The sequence below is a fragment of the Carlito syrichta genome, unplaced genomic scaffold, assembly GCF_000164805.1.
Source record: "Carlito syrichta isolate Samal-C Ts95f unplaced genomic scaffold, Tarsius_syrichta-2.0.1 Scaffold309689, whole genome shotgun sequence".
NCBI classification, from domain to species: domain Eukaryota; kingdom Metazoa; phylum Chordata; class Mammalia; order Primates; family Tarsiidae; genus Carlito; species Carlito syrichta.
In genome coordinates this window covers 454,136-476,249 of record NW_007253785.1, presented here as the reverse complement: position 1 = coordinate 476,249, position 22,114 = coordinate 454,136, and the positions used below count along the sequence as shown (strand labels likewise).

Here is a 22,114-nt window from a genome sequence, read left to right as displayed (position 1 = left end):
GTTCACATGGACATAAACATGGGAACAGCAGACACTGGGGATTTCTAAAGGAGGAAGGCAGGGAGGGGGCACGGGTTGAAAAACTACATATTGGGTACCATGTTTACTATTTGGGTGATGGGTTCAACCATCATGCAATATACCCACGTAACAAACCTGCACATTGTAACCCCTGAATCTAAAAAAAAGAAAAAGAAAAAAGCTGGATAATTATTATGTACTTATGCAGTTCTTTAATCTATCAATCAATCAAATAAATCTACTTTTATTGAGTGCTAACAATGTGCTAGATGTGGTCTTAAAATGGAACATGATAGAAATTTTCTAGAATCAATACATACTATTCATATGAAATGAACTCAAATGGTTTTCTAGCTACTTAGCTGTGGAAAACCATCTGATTTACTGGAGTGACAGAACAAAAAGAAAATGTAAGAACTACTAATCTGAAATAATTTCTAGAATATTGACATCTAAGACAGTAAGTTAGACAAGAAGAATTTCAGTGAAATAATGTTTAAGCTTCAAAAGTGATTTTCATCTATATTTAGCAAAAATTAACTCTATAATTAAAACTTAGTTTCATATGTTGGCATTTTCAAAATATATTGTTCAATGTTGACTTTTCTTTGTATTCAATTTAGGATGTTACTGGTGCCCTTAGTAATACCTGCATAATTTACACAGCAATGACTTAAGCATTATCTGTCACCATCCCTGACAAAGAACAAACATTTTAAATCCCACTTTCCTCAAATTCTATTAAGAAAAGAGTATACTGCAAAGAAATAAAGGGCATGCAACTCTTGTGGTAAGAAAGACTCCAAGGTAGGAAAGTACAAGGGAGAATTCTCTGCCCCCCTTCATCTGAATGATCATCCTCCTATATTCTTTTTACCAATATTTAACCTCCTTTTCTGTCTCTTTTGTACATGGATTGGCTCAGTGTAAATCTTACTTGATGGAAAACAAGATTTTTTAAAAAGTGAACTTATTCTAGTTCCTTTATTTCTTCTCATCTCAGTTATCTATCTCAGTCTATATTCAATTTTATGAGTGAAAATATGGAAAAATAAATAAAATATAAAACTGGAAAGACAAGATAAAATATAAGATCAAATGGCAAGAATGACAAATAAGGTACTGACTCCACTAAAATATTTAGTTTATATTTTGTCTAAATATTTCTATCTAAAGGAAGGTTTATTTGTTTTTACTGGATGAAGAGAAAGATGGAACTTGTTCACTCTAAAAGTCACATAACTGGAAAGAATGTTGGAGACCATCTGGTATAAACTAATAAAGAGTTTCAAGACAATTCTTCTTTCTTCTCAATGTATACATTTTAACAAAAGTATCTTTTAAAAAAGGAAAAATCATCCAAAGGCATTTGTACTAAGTGAGAATTACAGACTGGAGGTCCAGACATCGTTTGTTCATCAAAGCAAGTTACATAAAGGAACAACTTAAACTTTATAAAATAATTAACAGATGGAAACTTTAAAGAAGTAGTAGACAATACAGACACTGTCACCTCTATTAGCACTCTATCAGAGACAGTAAATCACAGCTATCAAATGATGCCCTTTTAATGTTACCTATCTACATGGCGATTAGGAGTTGGCTTAAAAGCAACAGCAGCTTCCCCTTGGTCCAGATGGGGCCCTCTTGTGTAAATGTTGTTACTGAATGCATACCCATCAGGTGGAGGATACTCTGACACACTGGAATGCTGAAAGACAGAGTGGGGCAGATTAAAGAATCACCAAATACTATTTGAATCAGAACTCACATCAGCCAACAAGAACCCTCCACTATATCGTGATCAGGTTTGTGTTCAAGTGATTGACCAATATGTTAATAAATTAAGAAATGGAAATGATACTTTTTGTCAAAGACCTACTTATAATAACAAAAGTCATTAGTGCAAAGGCTAAATCTTGCTATGCTTAAGAAACCTTCACTACTCTAGCAAAGTAAACACTGCCACATGAAAATTAACTGAACTCTATGCATTAAAATTATACCTCCTCTCATTTTTAGTTTTGAAATTATACACAGAACATTATAATACTTTCAATTTTATCAGAATAGCAGCACCACTATCAAATTTACCATTGGGGAAACATAGAAAGGCACAAATATATTGATCTTGATAGCCAAAAATCCAGTTAATAAGAATTCAGAAAATGTTGGAGTCATTTCATTTTTGCAGTTAACAATTCAGACATGAACCTGCTGGGTGCTACCAAGAGGGAGAGTTGAGGTTTATAGGTCTCACTGAGCACCATGGTTTTAAAGTTATAGAAGCTTAAATGTCCAGGTTGGGAGAAAACAAACCCAAAAACATTACCTAAAGATTTTACATTGTTTTCTTATGTAAAAATGAACAATGGAAGAAGCTCAACAGGCATTAAAGTATTGGAACTCCTTAGGTATTTCAGTTGTTTATGGATTCACTGGGCAAATATTTGAAAGTAGTAATGCTTCAGAAGTCTTCAACATATGGCTGCTATAGTTAATTTTAATGACAAGGTTGGCAGGAATAGAGTTGAGTTTATCCATAGACAGAGCAGGTGAAGTGTCCCCAGTGGACCAGTCTTGATGTCAAAATATCCACACATGACATAATTCTTCTGGAATATATACATCAGAATAATGCACTTTAACATAAAAATGCAAATAAATAATTTTTCAGCCATTCAAATACCTGAGTTCAATTAATTCTATTTATCATTTCCCTTAGAAGGGAGTAGAGGCACTAAATTTGATTAGGTAATTTCTTATTAAAGATTGTTCTAAGGGGAGAGTGCAAGAAACTGTTAGAATTACCCACACCTTTTGCCCAGTTCTGAACATAACAGAGTGAGGTCAGCCAGTATGAAATCACTGGGTCCTGAGAGTAATGGGAAATACTGACAGGGTGGAGAGAAATGATGACAAATGACTAACTGTGATGACTATACAAACTTGCTTAGGGCTGATGCTGGTTCAGAGAGTAAAGGAACGTAGGACTGCCACCCATATTTGTCATTCCATGTCACCTATGCCTTTCAATCCTAAACAAAATCACCAGATCCAGAATGATTCAAGTCTTGCTGTAAATGTACTTATTATAGCAGCAATAAAATATAATAAAATCTCTCTTCTAGAGATGATTACATTTTTATGTATTTTAAATCACCATTACTTGGTCTCTTTTCCAGTAAAATCTCAAGGCATAAAATCTCCTCATACTGCTAGCATGTGTTTTTCATTTCATTTTTTTAAACCTCTGAATAACGACTTAAGCCATAAAATGAAAAATATTTTACAACAGGAAAATGATAACTCATTACAAGTAAGAATTCTCAATAATTCCTCTTTTAAAATTACTTATTCAGTGAGAGTAGACAAACTTATATCTCGGAAGCCCAGAAAACATTACTCTCACCTTAAACACACAAATTGAAAAAGAACTCACAAAAATGAATTTCTGAGGCACACATTATAAAGTGGGTATACATTCTTATTTAACATATGAGGACTATAAGCTGGAAATTTTTATCATTTGAAATAGTCAGCTGTAACTATAGCAACAGAAAGTGTATCATAATTTCCTGTATGATTACATATTTTGCCTCTAGAAAAATATGGAAAGAAAATCAATAGTGATGAGGACTGAACTATAAAATTCGGGCAGGGATACATGCTTGCTAACCTGTGCTCAGAGGGGTGAGGTCATCTTAATAACTCATTTAGAGGAAAGGACAGGTATGGAATCCACCTCTTCCCTTATATACAGCCAGAGGAAAAAACAATTACATGAGAAAAAAATTAATTTCAAAGCAGTATGCTTGCTTTATTTTTAAGGTTTCAGGGAATAATTTAAAATATTTTAATTTAGATAAATATTTCTCCATAAAAGTGATCACAGTATGTAACTTATTGTGACTTGCTAATTCATTCCTTCTTATTATATTTGCCACATCATACCTATGGTAGTCTGAGATAATTAATCTAAGGAATTAAATAAAGGAAACGAATAGGATTTCAGGAAGATCTAGCCATCATTTGCTGTTTTTTCTTCAAACTACACCTCATTCATCTCATTCCTCAGGTTCTGATCATCCTATTTGTGTTTGATTTACCTTCAATCAATGTTCAATGTTCTTTTTCAGTAGAATAAGAAGAGTTATAGAAAAAATCATTTTTAAGGACTGTGACACAATAGCATCCCAAATTTCTATTTGAAGGGGTGGAGGGAGATTCTCTCTAGTGTCTTTATATGTGCAACAGCATTGGGTGTCAAAAGTCAACCATGGCAACAGCTCTTTGCGTGCAGCCCCATGATTGGACTAGCCTTAAGGTTCCAGTGGACAATGGCGTCTCTTCACCATCATTCATTTTGTCCTAAGGCAAGCACTGGCTAGTGGTCAGGTCCCAGTTTCCCAGACTCTGCAGTAGGAACTTCCTCTGCTGAAATGATGCCCAACGACCTCCTTATATTTGTACTCATCCCAAAAGTTCAAGAAGGTGATCAGGCCACTGCTAGCCCCCTGGACACCTCCCTTTAGCAGATTAGGGATAAAGCATCTCTATTAGGTTGCTAGAACTGCCATAACTGAGTGCCACCAAGTAGGTGGCTTAAACAACTGACATGCATGACCTTGCAGTTCCAGAGCCTAGGAATTTGAAGTCAGGTTGCTGGCAGGCTAGGTTTGTTAGCATACCCAATTTCATTCTCTCAATCTGCTCTTCAAATAGGTTAGACTCTAAAACTTACTAAATACTTAAAAGATAAAACAAATTTTATGATCTCCTCAAAATGTAAGTTTTATGAATGATCATTTGAGGTTGAGGACTAGATCCAGAAAAAGCTCTGATCTCCCTGTAGGCTGAAAGAACTCCAGAGGTTTTAGTCAAAAGAGAAGAAAGAAGAGGAGTAGGGAAGAGAGAAAGAGAAAGCGGGAGAAGGAGAGAGAAATTAATTTAGGAAACCACTTGGGACAGGCTTAGAGGACCCAGGTTCAGGGAACTGTCTTGAGGATCAGACAGTAGGAGAGAAAAATGGAAAGAATAAGCCAGCAGCAGTAGGGGAATACCCTGACAAGGAAAGAATCTTCTCAAAAACTTAGGATCCCCAGTGTCAAGGTAGCAGTGGCAGCAAGGGTAATGGTGATAGGCTGTAGAGCGGTATGGGCCAGGGCTGGGATTTACAGAAGAACAGAGCAATTATTACAGAATGACAGTGAGAGTGATAACTCAGAAGAGGGAAACATTCAGTCACTGATTCTAGAAAAATCTTCAATAAATCAATAAAACGAGAACCTGCAATCAGAATTACAAGAGAAAGCACAGATTTTTGTGCTATCTACAATAGGGGATGTTAACAACCACAACAACAAAAAGTCTTACCTCTGTGGATAATCTTTTTATTTCTTGTTTGCGCTGATGCTCTGCTACATTTGCCACAGACTCAGCCAGCTGATAAAGGTCTTGTTCCATTGGTGCTCCCATAAAGTTTAGCATTGGAGGTTCCCAACCATTGCGGAACCGTGGAACATATGGTGGAATAAACTGTTCTTTTGGCCACTCTGCTCTGTAGGAGGACAGTACAACTTATAAACCATAAATTAAAAAAATTTATCTATGCTCACAATTATCTTCAGTAACGTTAGCTATAAAAAAAGAAACAAACAAAAACAACGCATACCTAATCTGTACTCCACCCACCCAAAACGGGAAAGCAAACATGATTATACTAATATTTAAAGCCAATAAAATGGAAGGAAGACTGAGCTCTGCTGCATGATCTGTTTCACTATTTTGCCACAATTCTCCATTTTAAATACAACTTTTTTACATAGGGATAGGTATTTTTTGTTTTGTTTTGTTTTGTTTTAAGTTGCAATCTCACTCTGTCACCCAGGCTGGAGTGGTTTTTAAAAATCTGTGTGAGAAGGGAGTGTGAAGCTAGAAATGTGATTAAGTATTTAGAGCATAAACTTCTCTAAAGTACTTTCAGGTTCTTATCTATCCTTTCACTCCCCTCTCTTATTATGAAGCCTCCTCATATTAGATACGTCTTTCAAGAGAACCATCCCAGAATGTTCCTAAGGTTTATGATTTTTTAAAAGTATAAAGTCCCTTAAAATGAAACAGATGACCAATTTTATAAGTTAAATGCATCAGCTGAGTTTTAATCAGTGAAGTCGACTAATCTGTAATCACAATCATTACCCATTCATCATTTAATGACTATGAATAAAACTTATTTCTACAATCTCCTAATTACTCATGAACCACAAAAATAACAAGGAAAAAATTATGCCTTCGTTTTTGCAGAAATATGCTGTTCCATCTTTTATAATTGATTTAATTAATCATGTTATATTTCTACTATGATAAAATCAACCATTTCATTCCAATTATTATGAACTTTCATTAATCTTTTCTTATTGAGTTTTTAAATCAGTCCATACATTTATTTCCTAATAGTCTTAACATCAAGATCAAAACTGACCCTTTTCTCTTGTTAAGAGCTATAGTGCATTTCCTTTTGATGTCATTTTTTCAAATGGTCATTAATTTTCTCATTTTGAGGTAGGACTCAAAACAAAGGAACTAAAGAGCCTGAGCTATTTTTCATACTACAAGACCTGACAAATTTAAAGATCCCACCTAGACTTATCATAAAATCATAACCTACATAAATCTAATAGATTTAAGAAATCTACTTAAAATGGAATATTATATGACCATTAAAAAGAATGAAATCCTGTCATCTGCAGCAACATGGATGGAACTGGAGGTCATTATGTTAAGTGAAATAAATCAAGCCCAGAAAGACAAATATTGCACAGTCTCACTTATATGTGGGAGTTAAAATAGTCTGTCTCATGGAGGTAGATAGTAGCCTAGTCATTATCAGAGGCTAGGAATAGGGGGGAGGGGAAGAGAAGTCGATGAATGGTTCCAAATATGCAGTTTGACAGAAGAAATTAAACTTAGTGTTAGACAGATCAGTTGGGTAAATATAGTTAACATTAATCTATTGGACATTTCAAAATCAATAGAAGAAAATAATTTGAACGCTCCTAGTGTAAAGAAAAGATAAATTATTTAAGGTGATAAATAGCCCACTGACTTGATTTTTACATAGTATATTTACACTGATTTTTACATAGTATATGCATCTATCAAATAATCGCATATACCCTCAAAATATGTACAGCTATTATATAAATTAAAAAGTTATAAAAATAAGTCTATTTAACCAGTTTTTACATAGTATGACATAGACATAGCATGATATAGTACATAGTATGATATATTAAAATATAAATAAATTTAAATAATATTTTCCATGTTAAAACAACACCTGCAATGCTTTTAATAATTTTTCTGATAGCCAGGTGCTGTAGCTCACACCTGTAATACCAGCACTTTGGGAGGCCAACATGAGAGGATTGTTTAGGCTCAAGAGTTTGAGACTAGCCTTGGAAACATAGAGAGATGCTGTGTCTACAAAAAAAAAATTAGCTGTGTCTGGCAGCATGCACTTGTAGTCTCAGCTACTCAGGAGCCTGAGGTAGAAAGATCACCTGAACCCAGAAGGTTGAGGATGGAGCAAGCTGTGATTGTGCCACTACACCATAGCCTAGATAACAGAGTAAGACCCCAAATCAAATTTAAAAAATTATTTTGTTTGTTAAGTCATTCAAAGTATAAACTACACTCCAACACAAGCAGCTGCCAAGGTACAAAAAATTAGTAGAAATGGTTTGTATGTGTTTTAATAGGAGAAAAAAGTTATGAATCAGCCTATAACTTTTAGGCTAGCCCATTCAAAAGCATTAGGAAGACAAGTAATTATACTAAATGATTTATTCTAAGTGGTAAGAGAAATAAAAAGATTTAGGTAAATAATCAAAATAAAAATTACATTTTTATATATCATGAAATTAAAAATATTTTATAACTCGCCTTGCTCAACAAGTGGTTAGCACTGTAATTGCTAATGATTTATCCTCCACAATCACTTTATTGACAAATGATCATTTAAAAAATTATAGACTCTTCCTTTCCAATCCACTGCAACTGCCCTAATCCTGGAGAATATTGATTAATAAGGAACCTCTACTATAGCATTAACATCTCAAGAGGCCTCTCTGCCGCCAATTATTTTTGTCCTTGTCCTTACTAGATTCAACTACCAAACGGATCTTTCTAAACCACGGATATGGTTATGTCATACTCCTATTCACAAAGCCATTGGTCTCTCAGTCTATAGAACCATGCTCCAAAGCCTTAGCATGGTATGAAGCCCTGCATAACGTCGCCCTGCTCATCTCTGTATGCTTCCTTTAACACCACTTCTCTTCCCTTCCTTCTCCACAAACATCTACTACTCAAAGTTCATATTCCAGCTACACCCATCTTCATATTCCATTCTTTTGACTTTTCTACTTCATGCATTCACTTTTGCTTCTCTCTCTACTGAAAAGGCGCTTTCCCCTGCTGTCTATATGTGGGAATCCTTATGCATCCTGCTACAAGGCAGTTTAGCAAAGTAATTATGAACATATACTCCAGAACCAGATGACATCGGTTCATATTCCTGCTGTGTCACTTACAAGTAGTGTGACTTTGAGCAAATTACTTAACCTGTGACTCACTTTCCTCATCTGTAATATAAGGATAACAATAGTAGCTGTGTAAAATGCATGGAAGAGTACATTCCAAGCAGTGTGTGTGTATATATGTGTGGGGGGTGGGGAGAGAGAGAGATCTATCTGTCTATCAACTTTCAATGCTAGCTCTTCTTGAAGATAACTACTCTCTTCTCTAAATCCTCTTCCTGACTGCTTTTCCTGCCAAACAACAGCATTTTGTTGATGACTCACTCCAGGCACTTACTGTGCCTTATATTGCATACACTTTTTTGGTTGTTGTTTGAGATGGGATCTTACTCTGTCACCCAGGCTACAATACAGTGTCATGACCATGGCTCACTGCAGCCTCAAACTTCTGGGCCCATATGATTCAACTGCCTCAGCCTCCTGAGTAGCTAAGACTGTAGGCATATGCTGCCAGGCACAGTTAATTTTTATTTTTTGTAGAGACAGGATCTCACTTTGTTACCTAGGTTGGTCTCCATCTCCTGGCTTCAAGTGATCCCCCTGCCTCAGCCTCCATAATTATTGGGATTACAGGTGTGAACTACCATACCCAGCTACTATATTGCACATACGTCTATCTCCTTCACTAGCCTTGTAGCTTAACAAGGATTCAGGCTTTGTCATCCTGCAACACCTAGTTCTTCATACATAGAAGGTTAAATAAACGTTTCATCAGATCCATACAATAAACAAAGAACAATACTTAATTCATTACAGGTGTTAAATGCTGGACTCATATATTCTTACCTGGCTTTCATCCAAGTTTCTCCCAATGACATCCAGAGCTGCCGTTCATCAGAACTGACAGTATAATTTAAGAAATCAGTTGTGTCCTTGGTCAATAGGGGACTGAGCACTGAGCTGGCTAGTTCAGGACCTCCTGTTGCCTGCACCACCTAAAGAATAAACCATTTTTCAGCAAGAAGATGACAATTCTTTGTGTATTTTCCAAATGTGTAGACAAAAAAAAATTCATGCCAAAAACAAGCACTGTTTTTTAATACTCATATTAAATTTTGATGTTGTACACTACTGAATGAAAAACAGTTTGCCAAATCAGCCTGTTAAGCTTAATAGTGCCTTAAAAATCTAAAATGAAAGTTAACAGTTTAATAACTTTCACAGCATCTGCCTATGGGCTGCAGATGACAGTACTTTCTCTGGAAAATACTAATGGCTACATAGAGAATTCTAAGTCAGGTGATTTTACTAACTCTGTTTTTTGTTTGTTTGTTTATGCTTGAAACATATCTGTGCATTTCTACTGGCAAATTTATTATGCTAAACTTGAAAAATTCTGTTCTAGAAATGAATACTATCAAGAGCAATAAGACTCATGTTAACAGTTTATGGCTGTGCTGATACAGGCATATAAAACTAAAAGGATCCAAGGAGAAAGGTGAGAGGAGAGTGAGAACTGGTACTCTCAATCTACAATATTTTTTTCCAGAATTTATTTCTTGGAAATTTTCCTGACATAATATGGATAAATTAATAAGTAGCATAAAACAATAAACAGGTGCAACTCCCTGATAAGCAAAATGATAAGTTGTGTCTAAAATCTGCTCCAAATTTACTTAACAGGGGCTATTTTATACCTAAAAAAATATGTGATCTCCTCGAGCAGAAACCAGAATGTTTTTTATAAAAATCTCACCTTTTCAAAGATGTGACACAAGAAGAGACTTTTTGAATGGCATTAGTCTTCCAGGTGTTCTTAAAATGTTATGCTGCTTTATGCCTCTGTGTATTTTCTCACGCTGTTCCCAATTCTCCAGAAGGCCCTTCTCCATCATTTATAACTCCCCTTTGTGGGAAGCCTTTCTTAACCCCACAGTGTAACTTTGATGCAACACCCCACACACGGTGTCCACAACCCAGTTTATGTATATTACATTGTAATTTATGGTTTATTCTTCAGTTCCCCCACCTTGAGCACTTGGACTAAGACTTATCTAACTTTGAATTACAGAAGACACCGTAGTACTGGAATGAATGAAAATAAATGAAGATGGCAGATAAAGGAGGTAGACTGAAACTTATTTGAGAATAAAACCTACCCTGGCTCTCTGGCACAGTAGTTTTAAAAAAATATGCAAACCTGTAAACAAGACCTATAAGAATTTTCAGTAAATATTCCAGGAGGACTAAGAGGGCAAAGTAAGAAAGTAAAGGAGGAGGAATATTAAAATCTCTGAATTAACAAAAGGAAGAGGAAATAAAATGAAAGAAAGGTAAATAAAAGGCTAGGGACACCTAACCCTGAATTGTACTCCACACATCTTTAAAATAAAAAAAATTAAAAGAAAAAAAAAGGTTATGGGCTACAGTTACAATTCAAGGATGTGAGCAGGCATGTGTGCATGCACGTGTGCTGTGGGTATGCTCATGTGCACACAAACCTGTGGAGGGGAGACAGAAGTGACTCACAAGGTATAAAATCACTACATTTTGCCTGGATAGTGGTAGGCCCTGAAAAGATGTTTCCCCCCCCATCTCCCCTGTCCAATAAAATGTCTAGGGCCCTGTAGAGAGAACATTAAATGGACCAACAAAAGTATTATGATTAAGAGACAATTAAATAAAGAGTCATTTTTAAGAAAGGCAAAGAAACCGGGCTTGGTGGCTCAGCCTGTAATCCCGCGCCTTTGGGAGGTTGAGGTGAGTGGATTGCCTGAGCCCGCGGGTTCGAGACTCGCCTGGGCAGTGAGACCTCATCTCTACAATAAATCAAAAAATCAGCCGGGCGTGGTAGTGCATGCCTGTAATTCCGGCTACTTGGAAGGCTGAGGCGGAAGGATCGCCGGAGCCCAGCAGTTCGAGGCTTTCCAGCCACTGCCCTCCAGCCTAGGTGACAGAGTGAGACTCCAACTCAAAAAAAAAAAAAAAGAAAGGCAAAGATAAAATAAACCAATGTTCTTAGGTACATAACCAGATAACAAAGACTAATTTGTACATGTTAGGGAGGTCAGTTCCATTGTTTTACGGCTGTACTGTGAGTGATAACTATTCATGATCTGTGAAAAAGTGTGAAATGAGTAAGAGGAGGTGGCAAAAACTGCTTCCTAATACGCAAACTAAGATAGCATCAAAGATGTTAAAGAGTAAAGAACAAAAATGTTGTTAATAAGTTAGTATCAGTTTCTTTGCATATGTATGGCCTTGATCTAATTTTTAAAAGAGCTTATTATACAGCAAGAATTATTCAGTGATAACCAGACAAATAGAAATCTGATGGTCTATATATGGCAACAACATATGGAAGCATTCATAAATTATGGATATACTCTTGAACTTTCATCTTCTAATCACTTATTGCTCAGCTTCTGACATTCATGGTGATAATGTTACTTACTTTTCTATGTTTGTAAGGCAATACTCATTTCATATGCTACTTCAGGTCATGTCTAGTTATCCTTGGAAAAAGAGGGATGAGATTTATCCTCCCTTACTGCCTCTTCTCAATCTTATTTGCTGATTGTTCCTATTGTTCCCTAACATTGAAAATGCCCAGGGATCAACCAATCTTTGGCCTGATTTCTCCACTGAATTCCAAATTCATGTAGTCAACTATCAATTCAAATTTCTCCATCTGGATACAACTCAATTTTGACATGTTTAAAATGGAATTCCTCATTTTCCTCCAAAATCTTATTCTACCCATAGTCTCCCCATCTTAGTTAATCATCACTCTATTCTTTTAGTCTTGGGCCAAAAATCTTGGGTAATATCCTTGGTTCTTGCATAGCATATCTAATCTATCAGCTAATTTAAAACTAGATCAGACTTCTTGCCACCATCAGTGCTATCTGGTCCAAGGTGCATACTTGTTCATATGAATTATTTAAATAGCCACCTTAGCTCCCTTTCCTCCCAATTTCTAAACACCGTAGCTAAGGCAATCCTTTTCTGCTAAAAATCATCCAATTATCAAAGGTCTCACAACACCTTATGAAGACCAGGAAGATGTATCATTCTGTTATCTTTCTTATCATCTCCTTCTAATCTTTTCTTCCCTTATTCTGTTCAAGTCATAATACCTACTTATCCAAGAACATGCTTCACATGTTTCTATCCAAGAATATTTACATAGCTATTCTCTCTCTGGAATTCTCTTCCTTCAGGAATCCACATGACTCACTCCTTACCTCCTTTATCCAATGATACCTTCTCAGTGAGGCTTTCCCTAACTAACCTGACTCAAACAGTGTAACACTCCACAACACACACACACATGCATGCACCCACCTGTGGCACTGCTTGTTCTCCTTCCCTGCTCTATTTTTCTGCATAGCATGTAATGTTTAGAGAACTGTATTATTTACACATTAGGTTATTGGTTGCCCAACATAAGTTCTAAAAGGGTAAGAATTTCATCTGTTTTATTCCTAATAAGCTACTATAAAGCCTGACACATAGAAAGTTTTCAATTAGTATTTGTTAAATGAATACATAAATAAATAAACAATTAAATTAGAGATGGCTCGGGAGATGAAGGAACACCTCAGTAAAAAGAATATGGGTCTCTGGACCACTTCGTGGTGTAAAGTCATCTAGCACTGGATTTCTTGTCACTAACTTATTTTGTGAGAATAAGAAAAATGCCTGCATTATTTAAGCCACTGTATGTTATATACTAGTATATACTGAAACATGAGTATCCAATAAATATTTCTTTCTTTCCATTTCCCCAGCTCTGTCAGAGATACCAGTTTCTTCGCCTACAAAAATAAGGTATTTGAACTAAATGATTTATAAGGTTCTTTTAAACCCAAATTTTACAATCTCAATGTTTAAACAGATGACAGAGAAACAGTATCCACACAAGGTAATGAAGAAAAACTGTCTAGATAATACAGACAGACCCTTGAGGTTAAAAAACAAACAAACAAAAAAACTCACCATATTTAATGGAGTAAACAAAAAGTGAACCAAATCTGCAGCACTGGGGTTCTGAATATGAGACTTTAATTTGGCCTATAACATTAAGAGAAAAGAAATATATATTACAATGATGTAATGGCAAAAGATAGACACTCAAAAAGATTTAACATAGGCTCAGAGGAGGAATTCTTTACTTCCAGTTTCACTTTTTTAATATATGTACTAGTACGGACAGAGTGAGATTAAGGGAAGCTGGTTAAAAAAAATGGAAGTCATTATTTTTCTACCAGGTCTCTTAAAATATACATGTTTTACAATTTGTTGTTTTAATTAAAGGCAAATCAAAACATACATACCAAAATATTCACAAAAACAATTTTATCTCTTAACCTAATCAGGAACATCCTGGCTAGACTTTGATTTTTTTTAATTTCTTTTAATTACAAATAAATAAGTGTCACTTACCAGAAGGTTAAATCCATGTTTAAACTTTTGGAAACAGTCAATAAATTCATCAGGAGGTGGGGGTTTTGCCCTCAGAGTTAAAACACCCTCTAATAAAATAAATGAGAGGTGGGGTAGGTAAGAGCAAAACCCAAAAAAATTTATTAAATGGAAAAAAACACATTTATGTCTATAAAGTTTGAGGATCATGTTAGACATGCTACCTCCCTACTCTACCACATCTCATAGTCTGACTGTAACAAACTGAGAAGCTCCAAAGTTTGAAATGGATTCTTCTATCCTTAGGCACTATCAATTAGACACTGAATTTCATAAATGCAAATTGTAGCCCTTCTATGTGCCAGTCATTGTGCTTGTCATTGTGAAGACTACTAAAATGAGTAAGTTATAAGCCCTTCTCTTAAGGGCCTTAAAATCTAATAGAAGTCATGAATCAGACAAATAATGGATATGTACCTAAGTGTTATGAGAAGAGACTGCACCTGGTTGGGAGATGGGGAAATGCACACCAAAAGATGCTTCATGGGGAAAAAATTTAAGATGGGATTTGAAAAGTTTAGTCTGGGGCAATGTGATGGGAAAATGTAATGGCTGGATAAAAATAGCATGAGCAAAAACTGGAAAAGGGAAACTGCATGTATATGAAACAACAAACATAAAAGCAGAGAAATATGAGAATGGAAGGGTAGATCAAGGTTAGATTGTGAATAACCTTGACTTCCAGGGTGAGCAGCTGGACTTAAATCAATAGAACCTGGAACTAACATGCCTTACAGCAGAAGAATGAAGTGACTGACTTAGAGCTTTAAGAAGGCTATTCTCACACCATGGAAGAGTAGAGGCTCGAAAACTGCTTAGAAAGCTGGGCAAGAAAAACAAAACAAAACAAAACTGGTAACACCTTGCACTGGATGCTGCTTATAAAAATGCAAAGTGAAAAAACTGTGTATAAGAGACCCTGAGAAAATTTATTTTGGCTATCAGCTAGAGAATGAAGTCATAACAGAACTGATGGTTTTGAATCTGGGTTATCACATGGATAGTATACCCTTTATAAAGATTACAAAAGAATAAGATACCAGGAAGCAATTTCAGAATACGTGGCAGTGAGGTATGTTCATATACACACATCTAGAAGACAAAGCTAAAGGTCATATGTTTAGAGAAAGATTTGGAAGTTATCTGTGCTAGAGATACTTATTTACTATGCTTTTATATATTTCAACCTACACCAAATTTTTCAGAGGGTAACTGTTGCTTCCATCATTTTAATTTTATACATTCTGAGCCCATTTTAAATAGTTGAACTGCAGCATATTTCAAAAATTGCCTGTGTGTGACTTGAATACACTGTTGGAGTTCTGTGATTAAAAAATTAAATTCATTAACATTTTAAAATATTTTAATGGGAAAATTCAACCCTTTAATTTAGCAAGATAATGAGGCTCTATGTTTCCCATAAGATGAATCCAAATATGAGAAGAACAGAGCTATGTCTTTCCTTATCAGACACGAACTTTATAGTCACCAATGAGAACTTTCGACAGATAGTCACTACCTGAATCTTAGAGTCTTTGTGATTTAGATCCTAGGGTCCTTCTCTGCTATAGCTGCCTTAGAACCAAAGTGGACTCTTGTCTGGGCTCATCTTACTCTTTGCCTCTATCTTTGATGCTACCCCAAAACTAGAAAAGGGACGTTGATCCATAGTAAATGGAGTTTTGCTGATCAATTTACAAAGCAGAAACTTTGTCTAGCACTAGATTTCTGAATAGTCTTTGGAAGGTCAAGAAAATCCACCTTACCTCCTGGTCCTTTCCTTTTACCTTTCTTAGTTTTCTTTCTTTTAGAAAGCTCAGAAAATGCTTCTGCTGCCTTTTGGAGTTTTGTGATAAAAAACTCGATGTCATCCAAAATGTGATTTAAGATTTGCTGAAATTAGAAATTACAGAATGAAATATAAAGCAAAACAAACTCCTTTTGCCTTCACTGCACACTGTTATCAGTAAAAAATAGAAAGCTAAAAGAAAAAAAATTTCACATACAAATTTCAAGTTTACGACTAATTCTGTGGAAAGAATCAAACTAAACATACTTGTGGCCAAAGCTGTCATTTACATTTTTCTTTAGATTAATGTTGCTCTATTTGCAACATCATCATGAAAACATTCACAATATCTACTCAGATTGTTAAATATTTTCAATTCTAAGTTTCTTATAGTGATCTCCCACACAAAGTTCGGAGAAAAAAAAATCTAATTCTAAAAAGCATTTTGTTAGAGCACTGAGCAACTAAGCATATTTATTTTTCTAATAAATGTTCTAATAAAGCACTAACATAAATCTGATAATTCATGGAATTAAAGGTATACAGACTGTTGTGATAAACACATAGCTACTCTACAATAACAACCATTAATAAGAGTTTAACATGACAAAATAGAATTAATGATGCACTATGCTTTCAGATGCCACTGGAACAATTTTGATAATCTCATATACTATAGTCTTAGTTGACCTCTAGTATGTGTGGAACTTGACATTCTTTCAATTTAATAATAGAAGCTGGGGGTAAATTTTTAAGCATGTAAGTGTGTGATATAAAAATTAAATTTCAAATTCCTTTAAGTGGTTTTTCCCAGTAAACTGGTAACATGTGTATGGCATAAAAAGTCATTACGTTAACATCATATAGTATGATTATATCAAAGGGCATTCTCATTCTATAAATTTCTATAGCAAAATAAGAACAAATATTACATTATCTTTTAAAAGCATTAAAATTTAAAAATCTATCCTTTAAAATGCCATTTAACTTTTATCTTTCAGTCATTCTAAAGTACATTATTAATAAATCCCAAAATGACATATTAAAAAGATATTTCCACTATGACTTACAAACTCAAGAAAAGAAAAACTGTGCCATTCCTCAAATCTGATAATTCGGCTTCAATTTCTTTATAAACTAGCTAATATGCTAGTTCTCTTTTCACAGCCCAAGTCTACTAGCTAAATAATAGCAGAAAGGCTAAAATAGTTCAGGAAAAATATAATTTGAAGGGCATAATCATCACTGGAAAGAGAAAATATAGTTTCCATTAAACATCTTTTTTTAAATCAACTTAATTTCCTTGTGTGTTTTTCCTCTCAAGCAAAAGCCAGGGATCCAAAGATGACTGTCGCACTTACCACATCTCTGTCAATTCGAGCTGCCATCATCTCAGGTGTTTCTTCCTGCTCATGATACTGCCTTGGTTTCTCAACTAAAGAAAGGGGAATTATAAGTCTTCAACCTTTTCTTAAGAAATACCCATACAGGTAATAAAACATAAAAACTAGCTAGAAAAGCACCATTTGCAAAAGGGAGCACCTCCACTGGATACACAAATCAAACTGTTCTCCTGAACCATGAAATGCTCCCTTACCACCACTAACAGAAGCACATGGGCAGAGTTTCCCACCTTATTATAGTTATTTATCCTGTAATGTGCTCTCTATTCTCCCTCTTTCCTGTGTCAGTCACCTGTGAAACCAACCCTAACTCAGCATCCTTTAATTCCTACACAAGCTGGAAATACAAACCATCATTTAAACATCCAATTCTCAAAAAGTGGCCAAGTGAGTTCTAATGCAACAGAGCTACTAATTTTTATATATACTGTGACTACAATAAAGCTTTTGGAGTTCTGAAAATAGAGTGGTTCAATTCCTTATCATAACCCCAAAAGCATGTGCCATAAAAGATAAGATGGACAAGTGGAATCCCATCAAACCAAAAAGCTTTTGCACAGCAAAAGAAACCATCAGGAGAGTAGGAAGACAACCCATGGAATGGGAAAAAAGATTTGCTAATTATGTATCTGACAAAGCCCTAACATCCAGGATCTACGACAAACTCAAACAAACTGAAAGGAAAAAAACAAACAGCCCCATTAAAAAGTGGGCAAACGACACAGACACTTTTCAAAAGAAGACATACAACCAATCAACAGACACATGAACAAAATGCTCAGCCTCACTAATCACCAGAGAAATGCAAATTAAAACCACATCAAGATACCACCTAACTCCAGTAAGGATGGCCATCATTAATAAAACAAAAAACAACAGGTACAGGTGAGGATGTAGAGAAAAGGGAACACTGCTACACTGTTGGTGGGAGTGCAAACTAGTTCAAGCTCTATAAAAAACGGTGTGGCAATTTTTGAAAGAACTAGAAGTCGACCTTCCATACAACCCAGGAATCCTTCTTCTGGGAGGATATCTGAAGGAACTCAGATCAATCTACAAAAAAGATACCTGCACATGCATATTTATTGCAACACTATTCACAATAGCAAAAACATGGAACCAACTCTGCAACTCATTGAAAGTGGACCAAAAAATAAAAGTGGTACATATACATGGTGGAGTACTACACAGTCATAAAAAAAGGACAAAATTATAGACTTCAAGCAACTTGGATGAATTTAGAGTCTATCATACTCAGTGATCTATCACAGAAACAAAGAGCTGAATACCACATGTTCTCACTTAAAAGTGAGTCCTGAACACTTATCACAATACTATAAGAGAGGGATCAGCAGTAGTGAGATACTGCCAGGGGAAGGGGGGGTGGGGAACATAACATCACTAAGGGTACCTGACCCTAAACCAGGGAAAGTGAGGACCAGTTGGGGGCCCAAACTTCAGCTGCACATAAACTACCTATATACCTAATCCTGACTTGTACCCTGCATCTTTAAAGTTAAAGAAAAAATTCCAGTGTATTTAAGCTTAAAGGTCACAATGTTTGGCTCATTAATTTTTAAGCCACATGCTTTAAAAGCAGAAATATCTGCAGGAATTTGCAAATAAAAAATAAATATCTTAAGAGCATTCACAGTGCAAGGTTGCTCAGTTAGCTAAAGCATAAAGTTAATCATGAGGTCATTATTATGAACTCCTTCCTGGTATGAATCAGTTAATGCTAGCCCTAAACAAAGATAGTTGTTACAAATATTTCATGGTAGATTAAACTTTTTTAAATATGTGGATGGAAGAGGAGAAATATATCACCACAAATGGGAATATAATTCATGATACATCATCATGATTCATGATGTTCAATACAAAGAACTGCAAATAAAACTGAAAACTCTGTATTGCTCTGCCTCTTTTATATAACTTTACCCATAACTGGAACACTTGCCAAAAAATGAAAAAAAAAAGAGAAGAAATCTCTGACTCTTATGAAACTTAATTAGTGGTTATTAATGACTTTAAGATAATTAAAAATTTATACATTGAAATCATGTTGCCAGAGGCAGTGGCTCATGCCTGTGATCCCAGTACTTTGGGAGGCTGGTGAGAAGATTGCTTGAGCCCAGAGTTTGAGACCAACCTAGGCAACATAGCGAGACCTCATCTCTACAATTTTTTTAAAATTGCTAGCTTGTTGGCACGCATGTAGTTCCAGCTACTCAGAAGCCTGAGATGGGAAGATTGCCTGAGACCAGAAGGTCAAGGCTGTGATAAACCATGATCATACCATCGCATTCCAGCCTGGGTGACAGGGTGAGACCATGACTCCAAAAGACAAGAAAAAAAAAGAAATCTGTCCAGTTAGCTGCTGCTTTATACATGGTTAGCTGCCATCTTGGCTAAATGTGCTACTACAGGAAGCACTAAGCTGAAGTTGAAACATAGCTGTTAGGAACTCAAGATAATTAACAAAAGCTATCATCTGGAGAGCAGAGTGAGGGGGGAGATATGGTATTCCTAGGACTTTGTCAAGTCTGAGACACTACTGGAAATCTTAGTGCCATTGCCACTATGTTATAGAAATCACTTTTGAAGTTAGAGGTAGATATGGTTCAGGGATTCAAATAAGAGTCCAGTCAGCCAGAGTCAGCCAGAACCTTCAGAAGATAAGAAAGATACAGCCTTTCGAGAGACTTTCCAACTAAAAACTGGCCTGGATTCAGACAGAACCTGATGTGGTTAAGAGTCATGTTCTGTTTGGCCTCGTGGTAAATTAGAAGTTCTGAACACCTTGTCTCACTGTATTTTAAACAAATGACATTGTGGAAAGTATTTAGACAAAATCTAATGAGAGCTCAAAAACCTCCGGGGATAAATTCTTCCCTTGTTGTGAATTATATTAGGTTTATATATGTTTTACGATTTTGTTCAGAATGTCTGTAAACTTGTTTTATCCTTCCTCCACTTTAAGGAAGACCATTTTGTTCTATCTCAGAAAACAATTCCAGAGCATCTTCACCAAAACAAAAACAACAAAAACATCATAGGTAAGCAAAAAGTAGAAAGCACAACTCCTATTTAGCCTTTTAAACACATTCTAAATACAAAGTAGATAAATCAAAACATATTTCTGAAGAGAAATTGTTATAAAATTATACTAATGCTGTCATTTTATTATTGAGAAATATATAATTCAAAGATTTTTTTTTTCATCTCTTTGGTAGGTAGACTTATAAGTAATCCTCTGAGAATATCTTTAAGAATACAAATAACCAGGAAGGTACAGTAGTTTATGCCTATAATCCCAGTCCTTTGGGAGGTGGAGGTGAGAGAATTGCCTGAGCCCAGGGTTTCAAGACCAGCCTGTGTAACTTAGTGAGACCTCATCTCTATGATACCTTTAAAAAAATTTTGCTGGACATGGTGGCATGCACCTGTAGTTACAGCTACTTGTAAGGATGAGGCAAAGGATCACCTGAGCACAGCAGGTTGAGGCTACCGTAGCCATGATCATGCCACTGCATTCCACCCTGGGCATCAGAGTGAGACTCTGACTCAAAAAAAGAAAGAATATGAGTAACCTAAGTAATAGAAAGCAGTTCAGAAATGAAAATGGACTCAATTTGGCAAAATGAGAACAATCACAAATTATGTTTACTATTCTGTGCTAGGTACTGCTACAGACAGTATATCCTTTCTGATTCACAGCAACCTATGAATTATTACCCCCATTTTAGAGATGAGGCTAAAGTAAAGAGAAGTAATTTCCAAGATCACACAGGTAGATCCAATTCTCGCTTCAGAGCCTACCTTTTAACTCACCAAATTCAAAGTAGAGTCCGATGTTATGCATTTTGGCAAATGAGTTATATTGTTTAATTATACTTCCAGATATTCTGTGTGAATAATGCTTTAATGGATAAAGGATAAGCGATTTAAGAATTCCCACTGGAGCAGGAAGCAAAAGAGTGAGGCTCTAGAGTTCATCAGATTCAAACTTCCTGAATTACAATTTATTGACCAAACATTTGTGGACCAAACGTTTTAAAAGACATCTTCCAGGTATCAAAATTTCAGATTCTATGCTATAATAGTTTTTAGAAAGAATGCCAAAGTAAAATGATGCTACATAACATAGGACCCGTTTAACAAGGTCAAGCAGATAATGAAATGTCTTCTCTCCCTTACAACTGTCAATACACTACCACTGTCCTGACATCCTTTCATTAGCTACTAATAATAAATGGAAATAATTTAAGGTACAATCTTTAAAAATACTGACAGTATCTTACTTAGTATATATTCTATTACCATCTTTTTAATTGTTGGTCAAGTGAAACTTTCTCTACTGGCATTAAAAATATCCTAACACCATATTGATTAAATAGCTGGTCTGAACTCTCATAAACAACAGTCTTAACAGCATTAAGATTTAACTCTGCTTTATCTAAGATTTAAGTTTTTAAAACTAACCTCAAACTTTCAGCATCAGAATTTAAAAGCAGGAACTATGTCACAACCCAAGGTGTTCAACAAACATTAATCTTAGAAGTACTCACAGTCCCCTTGGTCAGCTGCCCATGCAGACCAGGCTGCCACTCGACTTCTAACATCTACCTGGGTCACAGTGCCAGGAGGTGCAGGGGCAGGAGCCCTTGGTGGAGGCGGTATACCAGGGTCTGCTTTAGAAATCATCCTAAAAAGATGGAGACAAATTGTATTTTTACTATCTCCATCTCTATAACACATCTCAATTTATGGTATTAGTTATTCAATTTCATAAAGAACTATGTCGGTGACAACAGAGGTTTCCTAACCATTCCATATTATGTACATTTATAAATGCATATGAAATACAA

General features: G+C 35.5%; 1 protein-coding gene across 1 annotated transcript in view; it reads right to left on the bottom strand.

The window, feature by feature from the left end:
* Window positions 1–22,114, bottom strand: part of EPS8 (epidermal growth factor receptor pathway substrate 8) — a 192,493-nt gene that overhangs the window by 36,406 nt on the left and 133,973 nt on the right. Inside the window, exons 8-15 of the mRNA XM_008067532.2 lie at window positions 21,815–21,951; window positions 17,202–17,275; window positions 15,818–15,944; window positions 14,013–14,101; window positions 13,566–13,640; window positions 9,411–9,559; window positions 5,398–5,581; window positions 1,599–1,732 (exon numbers count right to left, since the gene is read on the bottom strand). Coding sequence (XP_008065723.1) covers window positions 1,599–1,732; window positions 5,398–5,581; window positions 9,411–9,559; window positions 13,566–13,640; window positions 14,013–14,101; window positions 15,818–15,944; window positions 17,202–17,275; window positions 21,815–21,951 — 969 coding nt within the window. The remainder of the gene's footprint in view (window positions 1–1,598; window positions 1,733–5,397; window positions 5,582–9,410; window positions 9,560–13,565; window positions 13,641–14,012; window positions 14,102–15,817; window positions 15,945–17,201; window positions 17,276–21,814; window positions 21,952–22,114) is intronic.